This window comes from Oryctolagus cuniculus, chromosome 16, assembly GCF_051225735.1.
Source record: "Oryctolagus cuniculus isolate XC-2025 breed Fujian yellow rabbit chromosome 16, ASM5122573v1, whole genome shotgun sequence".
Classification (NCBI taxonomy): domain Eukaryota; kingdom Metazoa; phylum Chordata; class Mammalia; order Lagomorpha; family Leporidae; genus Oryctolagus; species Oryctolagus cuniculus.
Genome location: NC_142882.1, coordinates 7407080 through 7431239, shown reverse-complemented (window position 1 = coordinate 7431239; position 24160 = coordinate 7407080). Strand labels below are relative to the sequence as shown.

The 24160-nt window shown below is 39.2% G+C and overlaps 1 protein-coding gene across 1 annotated transcript in view; it reads right to left on the bottom strand.

Moving 5' to 3' along the window:
* The window catches only part of LOC138843184 (vomeronasal type-2 receptor 116-like), a 67943-nt gene that overhangs the window by 3610 nt on the left and 40173 nt on the right, over positions 1–24160 (bottom strand). The window contains exons 4-8 of the mRNA XM_089316335.1: positions 5048–5211; positions 3487–3772; positions 2317–3123; positions 1401–1628; positions 933–1056 (exon numbers count right to left, since the gene is read on the bottom strand). Coding sequence (XP_089172461.1) covers positions 933–1056; positions 1401–1628; positions 2317–3123; positions 3487–3772; positions 5048–5211 — 1609 coding nt within the window. The remainder of the gene's footprint in view (positions 1–932; positions 1057–1400; positions 1629–2316; positions 3124–3486; positions 3773–5047; positions 5212–24160) is intronic.

Below are 24160 nucleotides of genomic sequence, written 5' to 3'. Positions count from 1 at the left end.
TGAAAGTGTTTATCACAATAAAAGTATTAAGAATTATTTTCATAATCTTGAAGATACTTGGATTTTTAAAAAAAATTCTCAATGTATTTCATTTTTATATCTGGAAATATCTGAATTTCTTCTATATTCAAACTATCACCATTAAATGATTAAAAAGTTCTAGTATTACTATTTTTATATCTGTGCAGAGATCTCTTCAGCTCTCTTTGTGTAACACACACAGACATTGTAATCTTGTTTTTAGTACTGTTCCAAATTTCTGAGGTTCATAAATTTTGCTTGTTTTATGAGCACCACCTATAAGCTCTTCCAATTTTTATTTACCTCAGTTTCCTTATAATGTCCACATCCTATCTTCAAGGGTTTGTGTTGAATTTGATGTCATTAACCTACCTTGCTATGTATTCTTTTTACCATGCATGTCAGCATGTATTATTTTGAAATAAATTTTACTCATGAGTGTATGTGTGTAAGCATAGGAATGTTCCTGAAGATATATGTTTTCATAAGCCATGATTTTTCTCAAACGCTAAGGTTAGCTCATTTATGATATCTGATGAGTATTATCCTTAGCATGATATACTATATAATTTCTAATACAGCTTTTCGTCTTACACACAGTTTGATGAGAGTTGTGCTTTCTCTCTGCAAGCATGCTATATTTGAATTTGGTGAAAGCATTTTATGTAAACACGCACAAGGAATGCAGACATGAATTTACCTAAATGATTTTGCAAATACTACATGTGGTAAAGTATAGTGTGCAAAGTTTTATCCTTTTAGGGATTATTACTGAATATAAGGTTTAACTTCCACCAGAAGGTGAAAAGAATCTTCTCAGCAGTCATAATCCACATCCTTTTCTTTTCATGGAGAAGAGGAAATTCTAAGAAACAGGTGTTAATTTCTCCATGAAGCTGGCACTGACTTACTTGTCTGATTGGAAATCTCATTGTCAGAACAAGGTGTGCAATCAAAACAACAGGTAGGCTTTCCCTCCAGAGGGGTTTTCCTGAATCCAGGGCTGCAACTCTCACTGCATACTGAACGTGGAGTCTGAGAAAAATCAAATGAATATTGGTCATATTGGGAATGTTACTTCTGTTCCAAGTAGAGGGTTTTCAAGTCCTGCACAACCTATTCACTGAAACTGTAAACACCTATTTCTGACACAATCATGGCATGCAAGTTTATTTCCTAAATAAAAAGATTCAAAACATGGAGGAACAAATGTGTGTACTGTCCATCCTCAGACACTAAAAACATAACAAAGTATTTAGATTGGGAGGGGTGTGGTTTAATGTCTCTAAGTATGTTATAATAAGCCAAATTGCACAAATCCCCATATAAATTGGAGGGTAACAATGTATAGTGTGAATCTTATGATCAGACCAACTTACCTCTGTAATTCCTGTGGCCCACTCTATCAAATTCTCAGAGAGAGACAACTGTTGGCTCTGTGGAACATACGGGGAAAACTGTCCTACTTTAACCTTATGTCCAACACCATATGGAAAATTCAGAAAGTTGAGAATGTCATATTCAGCTTCCAAATTCCCCATGTGATTCAAATTCACTAGGTCACCCGCAGGATTGGTAAGTTGGAGGTTCTTGAGAAACGGGTGCAACTGAAAAAATGCATCATATTCTCATGAAGACTGCCCAAGCAATAACACATCAAACCCAGGTTAGAGAAAGTCTTTTGTCTGTAATCACAAATAAACAAAGGGAACTTTTTATAGCTACCCAATGAATTAAAACTAAAAACCTGATGAGGACTACATCAAAATAAGTGTGATTTCACTCACTTTCATCCAAAAACAAGGGCAATCAAAAATATCAAACTGTGAAATTATGACAGTTTCAAAATGTGGAGTCCAGGTTACCAACACTCACTTATTTTCCCAGTGTCCCTAGGACAACCATCTGTAATGCAGTTACCAGAATAAAATACTATGCAATTTAATGAGATGTCTTATGTACATTGTGGATGAGCATACTCAGCAACATTTGACACTAAAAAGTAATAATTTTTTACTTCTGAGACTGAAAATGGAATGACACAGTCTAGGTATTCACAAGTCATAATTAAATTGTCAGGATGGGAGAGTAATTTTTAAAACACAGCACTGATGCTTATCTAAGTTACCTTCCCACTTGAAAAGGGAACCCTGTTTCTAATTACAAATTACAAAAAAAGGCTCATTTATATCTTGTGATTGAAGGAAGGATCCCAAGTTATTGGTTTGAAAACCCGCAGAAGCTTTTAAGGGGATCATTCCAATAATACAAGTCATGCAAAGGAAACCAAATTACCTGCCAAGGAGAAAATTCCACCTTTGACCCACTGCTCACTGGCTGCATTTCTAACTCTTGTAGAAGCATCTCATGTACACTGTGGGCCACAGCATACACAGCATTGTATATGTTGTAACTCCCATCACTGATGCTCATATCAAAATGATGAAAAGGCAACGATTCCAAGGAGGCATTCAGTGGACAGTTTCTCAAGGTTTTGCATGATGCCCCAGTAACTGAGCAATGAAAATGTAGTGACCAGAATGTAGAGAGGTAAAAGTCTTCTGGGTATTTGGAAGGGTTAACTGTCTGAAGAAAGTTTTTGAAACCAGAGATCTCACTATGGTGGTGTGAAAAAATGAGAGTCCCATGGAATGAGTGCAGCAGGATATGATGCTCATCGCTGGAAAAATCCCATTGTGAGGTGGTGACCCAGACTTTCCATGTCATTACACATTCCCATGTTTGAAAGCTGACACCTATGAGTGAATCAGTGTCACAGAAAAGAATCACCACATTTGCTGATGATTTTAGGATCTGGATATGAAACCTATTCTGGAGTGAAATACGTGACTCCTCAGTGACTGGGATGAATTCCACAAAGTCTACACAGATGCCATTCTTCCGCATCTCGACTTTCAAATCAGACATAAACTGAATACCTTTTGGGAGGTCTGAGATGGCCAAACCCACCCAGGTCCAGCTAAAATGAAGCATCAAGGAGACCATGCCAACAGCCAGAGAAGTGTCTTTAGGGGCCATCTGATAGAGGGAAGGAAACTGACCACTGTCACTCAGAAGTGGTTCAAAAGATCCAAGAGTCAGCTAAGGGAAAAGGCAAGAAATCTGTGTAAGGTTATTGCTATAGTGAATAATCTTATTCCTGAAGAAATTAAGCAAATGATTGATGGATCAGAAGATTTTAGAATATTTCATTTTTCTCATCTCCCATTACATATAAACTTCCTAGTTCATGAGTCATTAGACTCACAGGTTGAGGAAAACATTTCTCATTATCACTCACCCACATCACTTTAGAACAAATGTGGCTACCTCACCAAATCTCTGCACACCTTCTCCTTAGAATATGCACTGTGTGAAATATATAAGGTCTCTGTCACTTAAACTTTTGGGTCTAAGTAAGGCACCTAAGGTGATGTGCTTTTTCCCTCTCCTTTACACACTCACCTGTGGAATTTTGTAGAGTTCCAGGAGTGTCCCCATTTGGGCAGCAATGCTTGTTCCTGATATTATGGCTACAGACTTGCTCTGTTTCCTACACGTGTAATTGGGAACATGGTTTTCCATTCCCGCAAGCCAGATGAAGGGATTCTCCATCACCATCATGTCACTGTGCATGACATTATAGAGATCAAATCCCAATGTCATGTTGGGTAAAAGATGGGGGTTATTGTTGATCTCCTCAATAGCAAAAACCAAGGCCAGAACATATTGGTAGTTTTTGGATTGAAACCTGCACGAAAGGCACAAGGATCTTTAAGGGAAAAGCCTGCAGTCCTGATTATCATCAATTCTACTGTAATTACTCTGACAGATGGATTGGTCATGGTCAAAAATTCAAGTGTTCTAATCTTTATATGTACATTTGCTTAGGACAGAGTGTCAAGAGCATCGCATTTGCAGGACAGTTGTCCTCACCAGAACCAAAGCTGCTAGTATCTTTATCCGGGTCACCCCGCCTAAAAGATTCTAAAAAATAAGATCTGCTTTTACACCATAATGTCACATCATTAAATGCTTCTTGAAATAAGAGTCATATGATCATAAGGCTGCAGGATGCAACGGGAAAAGAGAATAACTCAGCTGAAGGCTATGTGATCAGAAATTTGGATGACATCAAAACATGGAGAATGGTAGATGGAATTTTGTAGTTTATCGAGAAAAATCTCTTCCCCATCAAATGTACTGATCAACGACCATCCCAAGCCAGGAAAATGAAATCAGATTCAGAGCCTGAAAGAAGGGAAACAGTGAAAGGGGAGGAGCACTTTGGAGAAGCTAGAAACACTCCCTGGGTGGACTGGAATCGCTATATATATATATATATATATATATATATATATATAACATTTATATTTAGCTATAAAATGTATCTTAAAGAGGGGTGGAAGCAGAATAACCCCCCTTCTGAAATGTATTTTTCCCAGAAAAGGAAAGAATCAGGGACACATCATGAGTGTTGTAGATTCCAAACATTAAATTTCTTATGTTCATCATTAAAATATAATTTTTATATTTGTGCAAAGGTGTTGAGCCAAGATTACTTTTAACTAGTGAAAACTTACTCTCTTGAATATCTTTTCTTCTTTACAATGTAGAAGAAATGAAGTGTTCTCATGGCCCCCAAATCTAGTACGTAGCAGAAAAGATTGTGTGCACATGTAGAAGAGCTCATGTAACTCAGTTCATTCATTACAGTGCATGGGTTCTGTAAGAATCTTCTACTGAGGCACAGTAGGCACCTGAGTAGATGAACATGGACAGGGAAGGACAGGAAGATCCCAACCTGACTCTCCTTCCTCCTACGATTAGAAAACCTTTCCCTGAACCGTGCATGAACACAAGAAAGAAAATGTCACCTCATGCCCCAAATTAATTATCAGCACTTTTTAGGAGAGACAGAGAATGCAAAGTGTAGGAAACCACATATCTCTATCCATCTGCAGACCCAATAACAAGTAGTTATTATGTAAATCAAGGGAAAATGTTTATGGCAATGGAAACTTACCGGATGAATGTGAGATCTCTTTGGAAAATATTCATGAGTCTGTTAACGAGGTGTATGTAAATGGGGAAAAAGGCAGCAATCTCAATATCTCCATCCTTGTGAAAACTCCGTTCCACCTGGGAATAGCACTTGGGACCATCCTGACAAATCACAAGGAGATATAGCTGCAGAAAAAGTAACAGAAAAATCCAAGGAAACATTTTCAAAGTCTCTGAAAAACCCTAGGACACAACCACAGTGGAACGTGCAGGGTCATGCAGGTGCATACATATAGCATGTTTGTGTGTGTGTGTGTGTGTGTGTGTGATTCCTTGAATCAAGCTACTTTAATACTGCTCCATCTGATTTTTTCCACCAGCTGTCCATTTCTCCATGGGGGAATTGTAAACCCTTTCTGCCCTCAGGCTTTGCAGCTCAGGTCTTCTGCCAGGTGAAAAATACAGGAAAGAAAACATGTTTGTGATTCATCCACTTCACCCCAGGTGCCAGGATTTCCTCCAAGTTCATGGATAAAAAGACTCAAGGGAGAAACTCCTCTCAGTTACATTTGGTCAATGGGCTTTGTCAATAAACCTCACCATGAACTTTTGGCAATTATGTACCTGGATTACATCAGATGGCATGAAGGGCAGCATCAGGCAAGGTTCTCTTAAAGGTTTCAGACCAGAAAATTCCTGTGTCACACACTTTAAAGATAATGAGCCACACAATGCAGCCTCCCACACTGCATTTTTGGGCAGGCACATTTCGTCTTGATGCCACATAGACCCCAAACAAATCATGTGTAGAGAGATACCCACTAGGACATGTGGTTTTCAATCACTGTGGAACCAGTAATCACCCTGAATTCAGAAGTTCCGATTCTGTATGTCAAATCACCACATCTTCAGGTGTAAAACAAGAAACCCTTCCACTAGTGTTAACCACGGTCATCTCATGTGGATCTGTTTTTGCACCTTCAACCTTGGTTGATGCTCTCATGAGAACTAGGAACTATTTGAGTACTTTTTGCTTTTTACTATAAGACAGACAACAGCAGCCAGAAGTCACCTCATTATTCCCACCACCACAAACACCAAGGGCAGGATGATGGCTACAGACAACTGTACTGCTTGAATGCAAGTGACTTTCAGAACTATTATGATGGACAGGGCAGCTACATACCTTTAATCTTTTGCAAAACCCACATACTACACAACAAGAGAGTGAACACAATGGATAGTATGTCCTGTAGGTAATAGTGATGATCAACACTGACTAATCATTTGTGCTTGCATATCAGTGTGATGTATTGCTAATGAAGTAAATCTAATAAGGATGGGACAAGAGGGCAATAAGAGAACTCTAGTATTCCACTCAGATGCTTTCTAAACTCATGCTGGTATAAATGAGATGCCTAGTATTTTAAGCAAAACACATTTTCCATTGCCTAATCACTGCTCTGATGCTACTAGTGAGGTTTTTAATAGAGGCTCATACAAATTGAGATGAAGTATAGCCACAACACACACAGAATTCACTGACTTACATAAAAATGAAAGTTCATTGTCTTGATGAGTTTGATTTATTACCAGTACAATGATGAAACTCGTAGTCTGTTCAGTTAACAAGAAAAGTAAATCTAAATCAGAGAGCAAATATCTCCTGTTCTCTCTAATGTGTAGAAACTAAAAGTAGAGTCAATCTGAATGCAAATGATTTACTAAAAAAGATTAGGAATGGAAAAGATACACTCCATGCAATACATGGAAAATGTATGTTATGAAACAATGATGCAAAACAATTTTTAACTTTTATTTAATGAATACAAATTTCCAAAGTATAGCTTATGGATTACAATGGCTCCCCCCCCAAAACGTCCCTCCCACATGCAACCTTCCACGTTCTTGCTCCCTCTCCCCTTCCATTCACATCAAGATTCAATTTCAATTCTCTTTATATACAGAAGATCAGTTTAGCATATATTGAGTAAAGATTTCAACAGTTTGCACCCACATAGAAACACAAGGTGAAAAATACTGTTTGAGTACCAGTTACAGCATTAAATCACAATGTACAGCACATTAAGGACAGAGATCCTACATGAGGAGTAAGTGCACAGTGACTCCTGTTGTTGACTTAACAAATTGACACTCTTGTTTATGGCATCAGTAATCACCCTAGGCTCTTGTCATGAGTTGGCAAGGCTATGGAATCCTTTTGAGTTCACTGACTCTTATCTTATTTAGACAAGTTTGTAGTCAAAGAGGAAGTTCTCTCCTCCCTTCAGAGAAAGGTACCTCCTTCATTGATGACCTGTTCTTTTCACTGGGATCTCACTCATGTAGATCTTTCATTTAGGTCCCCCTTTTTTTTTTACCGGAGTGTTTTGGCTTTCCAAGCCTGTAATACTCTCATGGGCTTTTCAGCCAGATCTGTGTGCCTTAAGGGCTGACTCTGAGGCCAGAGTGCTGTTTAGGACATCTGCCATTCTATGGGTCTGCTGTGTATCTCACTTCCCATTTTGGATCATTCTCTCCTTTTTTATTTGATCACCTAGTATTTGCAGACACCAGTCTTCTTTATGTGCTCCCTTTGGCTCTTAGTCCTATCATTATGATCAATTGTGAACAGAAATTGATCAGCGGGACTAGTGATATGTCATTGGTACATGCCACCTTGATGGGATTGAATTGGAATCCCCTGGTATGTTTCTAACTCTACCGTTTGAGGTAAGTCAGCTTGAGCATGTCCCGAATTGCACATCTCTTCCCTCTCTTATTCCCACTCATATTTAACAGCGATCACTTTTCAGTTAAGTTTCAACACTTAAGAATAACTGTATTCATTACAGTATTCAACCAAAAGTATTAAGTAGAACAAACAAAAAAATACTAAGAGGGATAACGTTTTAAGTTGTTCATTAACAGTCAGGGCAAGGGCTGATCAAGTCTTCATTTTTCATAGTGTTCATTTCACTTTAACAGGTTTCCTTTTTGGTGCTCAGTTAGTTGTCTCGGATCAGGGAGAACCTATGGTATTTGTCCCTTTGGGACTGGCTTATTTCACTCAGCATAATGCTTTCCAGATTCCTAACAGGGATCACTTTTCAGTTAAAATTTAAACACCTAAGAATAATTGTGCGTTAATTACAGTTCAACCAATAGTACTAGAACAAAAAAAAATACTAAAATGGAGAGAGTATTACATTCTTCATCCTATATCCACCCACCCTCCCACAAACCATCCCATCTCCTACTCCCTCTCTCAATCTATTCATCATTAAGATTCATTTGTAATTATCTTTCTATACTGAAGATCAACTCTATACTAAGTAAAATTTCAACAGTTTGCACCCACACAGACACACAAACTATAAAGTAAAGTGGTTTTTTTTTTTGTAAAGTAAATTTTGAAGATTCGTTTTAGCGATAATTCTCAAAGTATAACTCATTAAAGACAGAGGTCCTACAAGGGGTGCAAGTTCACAGTGACTTCTGTTGTGGATTTAGCAATTGACACACTTATTTATGACACCAGTAATCATCTGAGGCTCCTGTCATGAGCTTCCAAGGCTATGGAAGCCTCTTGAGTTCACAAACTCTCATCTAACCTATTTAGACAAGGTCATAATCAAAGTGGAAGTTCTCTCCTCCCTTCAGAAAAAGGTACTTCCTTCTTTGTTGGCCGCTTCTTTCAATGGATCTCACTCACAGAGATCCTTCATTTAGGCCTTTTTTTTTACCACAGTATCTTGGATTTCCATGCCTCTGTTGCATTCATGGGATTTTCAGCCAAATCCAAATGCCTTAAGGGCTGATTCTGAGGCCAAAGTGCTGTTTAGGGCATATGAGTCTGCTGTGTATCCCGTTCGCATGTTGGGATCGTTCTCTCCTTTTTAATTCTATGTTATTATTACCAGACACTGGACTTGTTTATGTGATTCCTTTGACACTTAATCCTACCTTTATGATCAGTTATGAACTTCAACTGATCAATTTACCTAGTAAGATGGCATTGGTATCTGCCAACTTAATGGGATTTGGAGCCCCATGGCACGTTTTTCGCTTTACCATTAGGGGTAAGTCCAAGGGTGCATGTGCCAAAATGTACATCTCCTATCTCTCTTATTCCACTCCTATTTTTAACAGGGATATCACTTCAGTTGGATTTATACCCCTAAGAAAAATTCTGTGTTAATTAAAGAGTTCAAAGAATGGCATTGAGTAGAAAAAAAATACTAAGAGGAATAAAATAGTAAGCTGTTCCTTGAAAGTCAGAACAAGTGTAGATCAAGTCATTGCTTATCATAGTGTCAGTTTCACTTCTACAGGTTTCCATTTAGGTGATCAGTTAGTTGTCACAGATCAGGGAGAGCATATGATATTTGTCCCTTTGGGACTGGTTTATTTTACTCAGCATGATTTTTCCAGGTTCCTCTGTTTTGTTGCAAATGACTGCATTTCATTTTTTTTACTACTGTGCACAATTCTATAGAATACATATCCATAGTTTCTTTATCCAGTCTTCCATCGATTGGCATTTAGGCCCATTCCATGTCTTAGCTATTGTGAATTGAGCTGCAATAAACATTGAGGTTCAGATAGCTCTTTTATTTGCCAATTTAATTTCACTTGGGTTAATGTTGAGGAGTGTGATGGCTGGGTCGTGTGGTATGGCTATATTCTGTTTTCTGAGGAGTCTCCAAACTGTCTTCTATAGTGACTCTACCAGTTTGAATTCACAGCAACAGTGGATTAGTGTGCCTTTTCCCACACATCCTCACCAGCATCTGTTGCTAGTTGATTTCTGTATGTAAGCCATTCTAACAGGGTGAGGTAAAGCCTCATTGTGATTCGGATTTGCATTTCCCTGATGGCTAATGATCTTGAACATTTTTCATGCTGATTGTGAGTTCTTCATAAATTGCTTTGATTGTGTTAAGGAATGTTCCTTCTATACACAATTTGTTTAGAATTTTCATCATAAAAGAGTGTTGTATTTTATCAAATGCTTTCTCTGCATCTATTGGGATAATAATATGGTTTTCCTCTTCAGTTTGTTAATGTGGATATCACATTGATTGATTTTTGAACATTGAACCATCCCTGCATACCAAGAATAAATCCCACTGGGTATGGGTGGATAATCTTTCTGATATGTTGTTGAATTCTACTGGCCCGAGTTTACTGAGGATTTTTGTATCTATATTCTTCAGTGAAATTGGTCTGTAATTCTCTTTCTCTGTTGAATCTTTTTCAGGTTTAGAAAATAATGTGGTAGTGGCTTCAAGGACAGTATCTGGGAGGATTCCCTCTTTTGATTGTTTTTAAATAGCTTGAGAAGAATTGTAGATAGTTCTTCTTTAAATGTCTGGTAGAATTCTGCAGTGAGTCCATCTGGTCCTGGGCTGTCCTTTGTGTTCTTTGTTGGGGGGAGGGGGCTTTTATTACTGATTCCATTTCTGTGTTGGTTATGGGTCTGTTTAGGTTTCCTATGTCTTCATAGTTCAATTTAGGCAGGGTGTATGTGTCGAGGAATCTATCCATTTCTGTTAGATTTCCCAGCCTGTTGGCATACAACTCTTTGTAGTAATTTCTGATGACTTTTTTTTTCTATTTCTGAGGTTTCTGTGTTAAACTCTTTTTCTTCTCTAATTTTATTGGTTTGGGTCTTCTCTCACCTTTTCATGGTTAGTTGGGCCAAGGGTGTGTCAATTTTGATTATTTTTTTAAAAAAAAAACTTTTAATTTTTCTGATCTTTCGTTTATTATTTGGATTCAATTTTGTTGATTTCTTCTCTAATTTTAATTATTTCTCTTCTCCTACTAGTTTTGTGTTTGCATTGCTGTGTTTTATACAAGATCCTAGAGATGCATTGATAGCTCATTTATTTGGTGCCTTTCCAATTTCTTAATGTAGGCACCTATTGCTATAAGCATTCCTCTTAACACTGCTTTTGCTGTATCCCATAAGTTTTGATATGTTGTGTTGTTATCTTTATTTGCTTCCAGAAAGTTTTCAATTTCTCTTTTGACTTTTTCTATGAGTCTGTTATTCAGTCTCCATGTGTTTGCATATGCTCTAGGGATTCCTGAGTTGCTAATTTCCAGCTTCATTCCATTGTAATCTGACAAGATGCATTGTATGATTTTGATTCTTTTGAATTTGCTGAGACTTGCTTAATGGCCTAGCATATGGTCATTCTTGGAGACAGTTCCATGCACTGCTGAGAAGAATGTGTATTCTGCAACTGAAAGATGAAAAGTTTCAGAGGTATTCATTAGATCCAATTGTCAGTAGTGTCAATTGAATCTGCTGTTTCCTTGTTGATTTTCTGTCTGGTTGATTTGTCCATTGCTGAAAGTGGATTATTCAAGTCCCCCAATACTACTGTATTGTAGTCTAAATCTCCCTTTAAATCACTTAACATATCTTTTAAATAGTCCAGTGCCCTGTAATTATGGGCATAAATGTTTATAATGGTTACCTCTTCCTGTTGAATTGATCCCTTACTCATTATATAGTGTCCCTCTTTCTCTCTTTTAACACTTTTCATGTTAAAGTCTATTTTGTCTGATATTAAGATGGCTACACCAGCTCTTTTTTTGGTTTCTGTTGGCATGGAATAACTTTTTCCAACCTTTCACTTTTAGTCTGCATACTCCTTTGTTGGAAAGATGTCTTTCTGGTAAGTAGCAAATAGATGTGTTTTGTTTTTTAATCCATTCAGACAGTCTCTGGCCTTTAACTGGAGAGTTGAGGCCATTTGTATACAATGTAACTATTGGTAAGTCATGACGTTGCCCTGTCCTTTTTCCAAAGATATTTCTAATATATAATTTGAACTTTCCATGATTATTTACTGAGAGATTTTCTTCCTTGACCTTCTTCTGTATTGAGGACTGTGTTTCTGTGTGTAACATATCTGTAAGCATCTTTTGCAGAGCTGGGAGAGTGGTGACAAATTCTTTCAATTTCTCTTTGCAATGGAAGGTCTTTATTTCACCTTAATTTACAAATGAGAGCTTTTCAGGTTATAATATTCTGGGATGACAGTTTTCTCTTTAGTACTTGGGCTATCGCTCTCCATTCCCTCCTAGCCTATAGGGTTTCTGATGAGAAGTCTGCTGTGAGTGTAATTGGAGATCCTCTGAAAGTAATCTGGTGTTTCTCTCCTGCACATTTTAGAATCTTTTCCTTATGTTTCATTGTGGTGAGTTTGATTATAATGTATTGTGGTGAGGATCTTTTCTGGTCATGTCTACTGGGAGTTGTGTATGCTTCCTATACTTGGACATTTCTTTCTTTCTCCAAACCTGGGAAGTTTTCTGCTAGTATCTCACTAAAAAGCCTTCTAATCCTTTATCTCTCACCATGCCCTCTGGAACTCCTAAAACCTGAATGTTGGGTTTCATAATACAATCCTGTCGATTACCAACATCATTTTTTATATTTCTAATTTCCTCTTCTTGTCATTGGTTTGACTGTATACTTTCTTGTGCTCTGTCTTCTAAGACCAATATTCTCTCTTCTGCCTCTCTGATTCTGTTTTTAATGCCCTCAATGGCATTTTTCACTTGTTCTGTTGAATTCTTCATTTCATTTTGATTTCTCTTCAGTATCTCAATTTCATGTTCGACTAAATTCCTCATTTCATTTTGATTCCTCCTTAAGATTTCATTTTCATGAGATAGATTTTCTTTCATTTCCTGTGTGGATTTCAGCAGTTTGTGTATTTGCTTTTGATTCCTTCTATGTAATCTTATCATCAGTATTTTAAGTTCCATTGCTTGCATTTCTTCTACCTAATCTTGTATTGAAGTGTCATTTTATTTTGGGAGTGTCATATTTTCATCCTTCTTCTTATTTCCTGGATTGTTGCATTTGTTGTTTTGCATTTTATGAAATAGTGGTTGCTTTCTTCTTTTTCTTCCACTGTGTCAGCTTTTATCATTGTACTATGACTCTGTAGATAAGTGGACTGTGTTTTCAGTGAATCTCTAGAGGCTTGTGGTGGGTGTGGCCAGAGAGCTCTGTTTAGTTCTCCAGGATCAAGAGTGTGCGTAAAGTGAAAAACCAGTTTGCGTGCGGTCAATCTCCTCTCTTTTTAATCAGAAGGAAAGTAATACCACTCAGCTGAGCTATTCTCCTCGATGGAGACCAATGCAAGAGCACGAGCCCCAGTGGGTATAATATTCATCTACTCTGTCCCAAGGACCACACAAAGGATCTGTGCAGTCCTCAGTGTATTTCCCCAGAAATATCTCTCACAGAGTTACGAGGACCACCCAAGCTTGTGGCATTTCCCACTGAGACTGCTTAAAGTCTCAGCCACACAGTGAGTTCTTAAACACAACCTTTTTTTCACAGTCCCAGTACAGAAGCCTCACACACTCACAAGCTCTGATTCACCTGTTATTTCTCCCAACCAGAATCAGGAATCTCTACTCAGCTGATTGCTTGGTGCAGACACGAGCAAGTGCAGCTGCTACTTATGTCCAAAATGGCAACTGCTCTATTGGCTTGTATGCCTTTGTAGGGTGATCAGTGAGAGAGAAACTTGTCTGCACCATCCTCTTTTTTCTCTCCTTTCTAGTTAGGCTGGTGCAATTTCACCCATGGGGCTTCAAGCCTCATTTCCTCTAGGCTCTTCCTGCCACTTTTTCACCAGTGTCTTGGGCTACTGTGGTCTCATCTCACCTCACTTTCCAGCACACATGTGTAGCTCTCAGCTATTGGAGTCCCAAGCTGTGGGCATTCACATCCTCCCCATGGGTCCACTGTCTCTCTAATTTTGGAAGTGTTTCCACTGCCTTTTTTTCTCAACTCTTCCCTGAGAATACACTATCTACACTTTTTACAACAATTTTATCCTGAGCTGGATCAGTAAGCTCCCTCCCTATTCCACCATCTTGGAACTCCATCTTCTACATTCTTAATGCTGAACATTATGGTTTTTGTAGCCCAGGCCACTGCAGTCTGATCTCCTCTCCTTACCCAAGATGTTATTTTCTGTGGTTCTTGGCCCCTAAAGTTCAATTTAGACAGAAATGTATGATCTCAGATTCTATACTTTTTGCAATTACAATACATATTTTCCTTAAATAAGTCTGAATGCTACATTTGAAGCATTCATTATAAGCTATAAAACCATAATTTTCAGCAGAGAGCTGCAACACAAGTGAAAGTGCCAGAACTGGAACCAGTGCCAATATGAGATGCCAGCACTGCAGCGAGTGGATGTACCAACTATGACAATTTGCCAGCACCAGTTTGCGAGCATTATAGATCACAACTCTTATAAAACATGTCCAGGAAAGTCCTTTTCTTCTTTACCATTTTCTTCTCTCTATGTAAAATAGAGAAAATATCACTACTCCTATCTCTGAGTGCTTCCTCTTTATATTCTACCTTTGGACAAAGAAAATTTTCATTTTACATCTTTTTGTACACTTGAGAAGGTCACCCAGATGAATGTGGGTTTTCTGTCTCCCCTTCTTACCAATCTGTGGGAATTTGTAGAGCTCCAGGAGTGTCCCAATCTGAGTAGAAATTCTTGTCCTGGAGAGTACTGCTACAGTAGAGGTCTCACTCTTCTTTAGCTGTAATGTGGGAAGTCTTTGTCCAGCCATGAAAGCCAGATGAGGAGACTCTCCCTTGTCCTTAGGTCACTGTGCATGACACAATACAGATCAAATGCCAGAGTCATGTTGGGCAAAAGAGAGGGGTTCCAGCTGATGTCCTCATTGGTAAATACCAGAGCCAGAACATACTGGTAGTTCTAGGACACAAACCAACATGGAGGACACAGAGATGCTTAGGGAAAAGATTCCAACCATGATTATTACCATCTACAATCCTATCACTGCTATAGAATGAATGTGGTGTGCAAATATACAGAGGCTGAAATACTGCTCTGTTGTGTGATCATAGCTGATGAGGTCTTTGGGAGGTAATTACAATTTTTTATGACTTACCTACCCACTTTCTTGGATGTTTTCAATATGAGAATGTGGAGAGAGATTGTACATCTCCACCTGGTTAAGACAGTGTGAAGAGGAAAAGAAAAAAAAATGTCTTTCTTTGAGGCAGGAAATGTGTCTTTAACAATCACCAACCTCATGTATCTTGACCCTTGTCTTCCCTCTGTAATTCTAAAAATAAATATCTGTAGTTAATTCACAACATCATGGTATGTTGTTATATGGAATATCTAGGTGACCAACACAACAATCAAGTTTGGATGAACATTAGTTGATTTCTTTTGTGTCAACAGCTGGCTCTCCCATCTCCTTGGATTTGTAGCAAATGCCAGAACAGGCTCTGGAATGTTCTGTCTACATTCCATACACCGCGAGGAGGATAAACTAATTTTCAAAGGAAAGGATAATGAATTAAATGCAAATCACTCTTGGTGAATTACTGCACATGTTCCATTCATGGGCCAAAATGGTTAAGTTAGCACAGCATTATATGATTCCCTGAACAGTTTCAACATGAACACAACTTTTTGCAAGGTCATAGGATTGAAGAATAACTCACCTGAAGGCTATGTGGTCAGCAGAGGCAGGATATCAAAGTGTGGAGAATAGTGAGTACAAGGCTTGGCATTTACAATGGTTAATCTTTGCCTTATAAAACCTAGGCATCAGCTCCCATTCCAAATCAGAAAACGAACTCAAATTCAAAGCCTGAAAGAAGGAGGACCATAAAAATACAGAAATTTAGAAGATGTCAGAATCACTGTGTGGGTTCAAGTACTGTAGATCAAAATGCACTGCACCTAGTGAATTTGAAGGCCTGCCGTCTATTTTATATGGAAATCTGAAAAGTATTTTCATATAAAAATTACTATTGGTAGCAGTTCTAACTACAAAAAGGTCTTATTCTCTGAAGTTTTTTTCCAGACTTGCCTGTAGATAGAATTGCATGCCAAAACAAACAAACAAACAAACAAACAAAAAAAACACCACACATTTCTACAGACACTGACACAAAACTTCCTCAAGGAGAAAACACAGGTGCCCCTTGTATTTCAAATGCCCTGTGTATTCAGTTGTGATGAACTGTCTACTTCATGTTGAAGACTTGTTCATGCTTGCTGTGCTCCTGACAGAAGAGCCATCTTTCAAATGTTGGGCACAGAATTTTATATGTTTCCAACAAATGAAATTGTAAACTTGACTTTTTTTTTTTTTTTGACAGGCAGAGTGGACAGTGTGAGAGAGAGACAGAGAGAGAAAGGTCTTCCTTTGCCGTTGGTTCACCCTCCAATGGCCGCCGCTGCAGCCGGTGCACCGCGCTGATCCGATGGCAGGAGCCAGGATCCAGGTGCTTTTCCTGGTCTCCCATGGGGTGCAGGGCCCAAGCACCTGGGCCATCCTCCACTGCACTCCCTGGCCATAGCAGAGAGCTGGCCTGGAAGAGGGGCAACAGGGACAGAATCCGGCACCCCAACCAGGACTAGAACCCAGTGTGCCGGTGCCGCAAGGTGGAGGATTAGCCTATTGAGCCACAGCGCCGGCCCAAATTTGACTTTTTTTTTAAACTTTAATTTAATGAATATAAATTTTCAAAGTAGAGCTTATGGATTACAATGGCTTCCCCCCCATAACGTCCCTCCCAGCCGCAACCCTCCCCTTTCCCACTTCCTCTCCATTTCCATTCACATCAAGATTCATGTTCGATTCTCTTTATATACAGAAGATCAGTTTAGCATACATTAAGTAAAGATTTCAACAGTTTTCTCCCACACAGAAGCATAAAGTGAAAAATACTGTTTGAGTAGTAGTTATAGCATTAAATCTCAATGCACAGCACACTAAGGACAAAGATCCTACATGAGGAGTAAGTGCACAGTGACTCCTGTTGTTGACTTAACAAATTGACACTCTTGTTTGTGCCATCAATAATCATGAGCTGCCAAGGCTATGGAAGCCCCCTGAGTTCACTGACTTATCTTATTTAGACAAGGTTGTAGTCAAAGTGGAAGTTCTCTCCTCCCTTCAGAGAAAGGTACCTCCTTCATTGATGACCGGTTCTTTCCACTGGGATCTCACTCATGGAGATCTTTCATTTAGTTTTTTTTTTTTTTTTTTTTTTTTTTTTTTAAGAGTGTCTTGGCTTTCCATGCCTGAAATACTCTCATGGGCTTTTCAGCCAGATCTGCATGCTTTAAGGGCTGATTCTGAGGCCAGAGTGCTGTTCAGGACATCTGCCATTCTATGGGTCTGCTGTGTATCTCACTTCCCATTTTGGATCATTCTCTCCCTTTTTTATTCGATCAGCTAGTATTTGCAGACACTAGTCTTGTTTATGTGATCCCTTTGGTTCTTATTCCTATCTTTATGATGAATTGTGAACAGAAATTGATCACTGGGACTAGTGAGATGGCATTGGTACATGCCACCTTGATGGGATTGAATTGGAATCCCCTGGTATGTTTCTAACTCTACCGTTTGAGGTAAGTCAGCTTGAGCATGTCCCAAATTGCACATCTCTTCCCTCTCTTATTCCCACTCTTACATTTAACAGCGATCACTTTTCAGTTAAGTTTCAGCACTTAAGAAGAATTGTGTATTAATTACAGTAAACTTGACTTTTGAGGTTTCTTTTTTATTGTCTTTGTTGCTTTCTGGCTATGTTAAGTTGAAAATTCTCCTTCTACATGAAAATATATTTCCTCTTCTATATTGTTTTTTTCTCTTCCTTGTCATTCTTGCAGTTTTCTTCTAATTCCTCTGTCCTCTTCATCTCCTCCCCCTCCTCCTCTTTTCTTTTTTTTTATTTTTTTTATTTTTTGACAGGCAGAGTGGACAGTGAGAGAGAGAGACAGAGAGAAAGGTCTTCCTTTGCCATTGGTTCACCCTCCAATGGCTGCCGCGGTCAGCGCGCTGCGGCCGGCGCACCGCGCTGATCCGATGGTAGGAGCCAGGAGCCAGGTGCTTTTCCTGGTCTCCCATGGGGTGCAGGGCCCAAGCACCTGGGCCATCCTCCACTGCACTCCCTGGCCACAGCAGAGAGCTGGCCTGGAAGAGGGGCAACCGGGACAGAATCTGGCGCCCCAACTGGGACTAGAACCCGGTGTGCCGGTGCCGCTAGGCGGAGGATTAGCCTAGTGTGCCGCGGCGCCGGCCATCCTCCTCTTTTCTACTCACAATTCACAAGGAGAACCCCAGGGGAACCCCCTTATGCACACATCTCCTCTCTTCCCCAGGTCTCACCACTTGGGATAGAGTCTGGGAGGGCCCATTGAGCTGCAGAGCAGTGAGGAGCTTACAGAGGGCAGTGGCGGGAAAACACTTTGCTCCTCTGCAGCTTGCCCCTTGGTGACCACACACATAAAGCCCCATATCCTCAGATTTTGCACCAAAGAAGCAAGGCAAGGTGGGGCATCTTCTCATTCTCCATGCCTCATGACCCATATTCCTGTACAGGACATGGTTCCTACCTCTGTCCTCACAGAATGTACTATTTAGTTAATACAGAAACATATGATCTAGTTATAAATGATAGAAATTATAATCAGAAATATCATTCACACATTAACTCAGGACTTAGTTTTTTCATGCAAAGAATATGGAATTTCAGTTCCAGTGATCTTGCCTTTGTAATGAATGAATAATGAGAAGAGAATCCATATGTTGCTACATGCCTTACACCTTGGAACTACAGAGCAAGGAAGAAGGATTGGGTTGCATTTTCACAGAGTTCCTCCATGTAGTCTATTTTTGCTAGAAAGTCTTGACTTTCCATGCCTGCAATGGGGACTTGTTTTAATGGTGCTACTCACTCTGTATTTTCATGGTGTATTCAACCACCCAAGGGTTGCAGTCTTTGTTTTAATGAGCATTTATTTATTTATTTATTGATACTTTACATGAGAGTCAGATTCAGAAAGAGGAGGAGAAGCAGGAAGGAGGAAGAGGGAGAGAAAGGAGGACAGGAGGACAGGGAAAAAGGGATGGGGAAAAATGGAGAGAGGAAAAAGAGAAAAGGAGAGAACTTTTGACCCAGTGATTCACACGCCAAATGATGCTAATAGCTGGAACTGGGCCATTTTGAAGCCAGTAACTAGGAGCTTCTTCTGGGTCTTCTACATGGTGTGGGCTCAGAAACTTGGGCTATCTTCTGCTGCTTTCTCAAGCATCAGGAGAGAGCTGCATTGGAAGTGAAGCAGCTGGGACTGGAACTGCTGCCCAACTGGGATGCTGCCATCCCAGCCAGAGGCTTAACCTACTATGTTACAGCCCTGGCCCCATGTTCCCACTTTAAGTATCATGGACTGGGAGGTTTACTTTGTGAATTTTGAATGTGCAGGAAGCACCCAGTGATCTCACTAAAGCACATCGCTCTAAGGTAGAATCTGGATCATGTCATTCTAGGGGTAAGCACTGCTGGACAGACCACCATTAGAAGGCAAATGGTCAAGTTCTAGAAAAACACAGAAGAGCTGTCTACTTGATACCAAGTGGAGTAGTTGCCACCCTTGAGCAGGCTTCCATAAAGGAACACACTAGGATGCTGCCTGTAATCCAAGTCAGTATATAGAACACCTGTACGCTACTGACATCTTTCCACATTTCTGTCTTTTTATTGTGAACATGAATTTTCTTTCTGCATCCTCTTTTTTTCTATACATTGCTCCAGCATTGTCGAATGTCTGAACATGCAGATGTCTTCCAACCTGTATTCTTACTTTGGGATATTTCCTACGTTTGAGACATTACATGTACCATTTTTCACAGCTTATTTCCAAGAATTGGTAAGCAAAAATAACTGTTTTGTGTGTTTAATTTTGTGTTCCAGCACTACTTAACTCAGTTACTGAATCCCTGATTTCATTACACCATCCCAGTAGCAGTTGTAAATGATGCCACTTGTATATCTTTCTTTTTAGTAAGTTGTATGTCATTTTTTGACAATATGCATGGAGCCAAGCCTCGGATAATTACCTGCAGAAGTTGCATTTCTTCTTCAACTTTGTGTCCAATCTTCAGCCATAACTTCTATGTTATTGAATTCTGCAAATACTCTTTAAGAATGAAAACTGATTCTTCTTTTTGTTATGTTTGAGTTGTTTTGTTCTTTTTAACAATTCTTAGATCAGTTAGATTACATCAAGTGTGTTTCTTCCATTATTCTAACTAGTATTACATCTTTTCAGGGACTATAAACTGAATTAGATTGTATACATCACTTTGGCATTATGTAACCTATTTAAAAATCCTGTTGGATTTACATTGTTTCAGATTTCAAATGTGAGAATTTATTTCAACAACAGTGTCTTACAATTTCATTTTGCTGAATTGTCTGGCAGTATTTGATCAATCAATTTAAGATGTTCCTGTAGAAGAAACAGAATTTTTCCATTTTTCCTGTTCTCTACAGGAGTTGAGAAAAGAGTTCCTTTCCTATGTGAAAGTTTGGTAAAAGTCATCTTAAAATTGTGGAACACATATAAGTACTGGGAATTATTTTAATAACTGTGAGGATATTTGGATTTTTCAAATATTTCTCAATGTATGGGACAAGATTTCTATCAGGAAATTTCTGAATTTCTTCTGTATTCTTCAATGTATCACCATTAAATGATTAACATGTTCTAATATTACTATTTTTAATATCGACAGAGACCTCTTCAGCTGTCTTTGTGTATACGCACACACACACACACATACACCCACACACATAGTGTGATCTTATTTTCATAGTGTTCCATCTTGCCTGAGGTTCATAAATTTTGCTTGTTTTCTGATCACCAACTTGAAATTCTTCCAATTTTTATTTACTTCAGTTTCCTTATAATGTCCACATTTTACCTTCAAGGGCTTGTGTTGAATTTGCTGTCACTGACCTACCTTGCTATGCATACTTTCTTTTTTTAAAGACAGAATTACAGAGAGAGGTAGAGACAGAGAGAGGACTTCTGTCTACTGGTTCAGTCCCCAGATGGCTTCAGTGGCTGGTGATGTGCTGATCTGAAGCCAGGAGCCAGGAGCTTCTTCCAAGTCTCTCATGTGTGTGCATTGGCTCAAGGACTTGGACCATCTTCTACTGTTTCACAGGACATAGCAGAAAGCAGGATCAGTAGAGGAGCAACTAGACTAGAACCGGGGCCCATATGGGAAGCTGGCACTTCAGGCCAGGGCATTAACCCACTGCGCCATGGTTCAAGCCCTGCTCTGCATACTTACTACCATGTATGTGAGCCTGTGTTCTTTTGATATAATTTTTATACATGTGTGTACATGTGTAAGCATATGAGTATTCCTGAAGATTTATGTTTAGAGCAACAGTGACTTTCTCAAAGCTTAAGGTTAGCACTCTTCATGATATTTGAAGAGTATTATCCTCAGGATGATATACTCTATGATTTCTAAGACAGTTTTTCATATAACACACAGTTTGCTTAGGGTTGCCCTTTCTCACTCCAAGCATGCTACACTTGAATTTGGTGAAAACATTTTTATTTATACATGCACACGGAACAAGACATGATTTTCCTATACTGAATTAGTACATACAATACACTAATCCCATGAGTTATACTCTGCTGCCATAAAATTTCACTATCAACAATAAAACCTTTCACTATCAGCAATAAATATTAGAATAATACTAAATATATGGTGCAAATAACTACTCATACAACACAAGAAAAACTGTAAAATCTTTATGATACATGTGATGATAGCAAAGTACTGCTTCACGGAACAAATCTCAGAAATCCCACACTGTTTAATGTGGTGGATATTCTCCAAATTCTGATTCTATTCATTTTTTACCATATATTTCACCATGAACTCCAACATGGTCAGCCTTCCTGTGACAATCATTCTTTCACATGCCTTCATAAATACATAGAGTAGAGTGTCATGTAAAGTTTTACCTTTTGAGAATTATTACTGATTATAAGGATTAATTTCTAAGTGAAGGTGGAAGAATTTTCTCAGCAGTCATATTCCACATCTTCTTCTTTCCATGGAGAAGTTGAAAATTATTGGAAACAGGTGTCAACTTTCCATGACGCAGGCACTGACTGACTTACCTGTTAGATTGGAAATCTCAGTATCAAGACAAGGTATGCAATCAAATCAAAAGGTAGGCTTTCCTTCCAGAGGGGTTTTCCTGAATCCAGGGCTGCAACTCTCAGTACATACCTGTAGGCAGCCTATGGACAAGACAAGGCCGATCTTGGCTTGTGGAATTCCTGGGATAAGAAAGTCTCATATTCCCATCCTGAAGGAGAATGTTGATCAAGAACACTCTGTTAAAATTATCTGTGTTACAGGAGGCCCGATAAGTTGTTTGCATATATTGTTATCTTTAGTGCCTCTTTGAGCTACAGCTGGTTATGTATAAATATCGCTGAGACACTGGAATAAATGAGCCTTGATCAGCTCTTTGTCTTGCCTCCATTCTCTGTGCCCTTGTCCCTCTTTTCATTCCTACTCCTTCCTTCAGGTTCTGTTCGGCTGATGTGGCAGGCCCGCACAGGTGGCGCCTGAACAAGGACCTGAATATGGGGGAACTATGTGAGGAATGCCAAAAAAAGAAGGAAGCTGCTAGCTTGGTAATGCGGAGGAGTAGGTAAGTACCCACTACCTATAATCCTCAGTAAGCAACAGCACAATATGGGACAAGCACAAGGAAAAAGAGAGGTAATTAAAGCCATTAAAGGTTTACTTCAGGTGCAGGGAATGGGGTTAAAGAGCAAACTGTAGGGCAATTTGTCAGTGCTCTGGAAAGGATTAGTCCTTGGTTCACTGAGGAGGGAGTTGTAGATGAGGAACATTGGGATTTATTAGAAAAAGGGTTGAATACCCATCTGCAGACTTTCAGTCCCGATGATCTTCCTGTTATGATATTTTCTTTATGGTCTCTGATAAAAGAAGCATTATCAGCACAAAAAGGAAAGGCTTGTGTTCGATCAGCTGTACAGAATCTTCAGGAAACAGTTGAGGAGGCACGCAGTCAGATATCAAAGGCAGGAGAACAGCTCTCTTGTGACACCGTGCCCCAGAAATTAGCAAACCCAGAAGAGAAAAGTGTAGAATATGGACCATAGGAAAGGGACACTCTCGGTCCTTTGGGACAGGAGCCATGGCCCGAAGCTTCCCATATACCAGTCAGTTGAAAGAGGAGGTTGAATGATTAGAGAAACAGGTTTTATTGGAAAAGGCCAAACAAGATTAGTTAGACAATTCCACACTCTTCATAATCAACAGGAACTTTTCCACCCAGACCTTTCTTATTCTCGTTGCCCTCTTGTTGGGGTTGAACAAGTTATTCAAAATGCTGTAAAGGCAGGAGAAGATGGGGCTGAAGTATTTTTTGCATCTTTCCCTGTGGAGGAATATCAGCAAGATGGGCAGAACATGAGGAAACATACTCCCATATCATTTAAAATGTTGAATGAATTAAAATTTGCTTGTGAGTCTTTCAGCCCTATAGCCTCATATACAATGACATTGCTATAAAGCTTAGAATCCATGGTCTTTGCACCAGCTGGTTGGAAGACAATAGCTAGAGCATGTCTTTCTGGGGGAGATTACCTGGTATAGAAGTCAGAATTTTTTGATCAATGCCGCAAAACTGCTCGACTTAATGCTCAGGGAGCTAATGCTGCCTGGACTTTTGATATGTTGGCAGGGCAAGGGGCATATGAGGATATCTTAGCTCAAATAGTACAGCCCATTGCTGTTTTGTAGGAGACAGCTGTGGCTGCGCACCAAGCTTGGATCACTCTCCCCTCAAAAAGAGCAAACATGGGAGAGTCACTTTAAAAAACTATACAGGGGCCTGATGAGACATATGATGATTTTGTTAATCTCTTGTTGCAAGTAGCAGGAAAGATCTTTGGGGATCCACAAGCAGGAATGGATTTTGTAAAACAATTAGCTTATGAAAATGCCAATGTCCCATGTAAGTGGGCTATTCGTCCTTATAGGAAAAAAGACAGATTTGGATGGGTATATTAATCTATGTGCTGACATAGGACCTTCTTATACTCAAGGATTAGCCATGGCTGCCTCTCTGCATGGTATGCCATTACAAGAATCAGCAAGGAGGGCTATGCCCAATAAACAAGGGTGATATGAATGTGGGCAGCAGGGACATGTGTGAAAA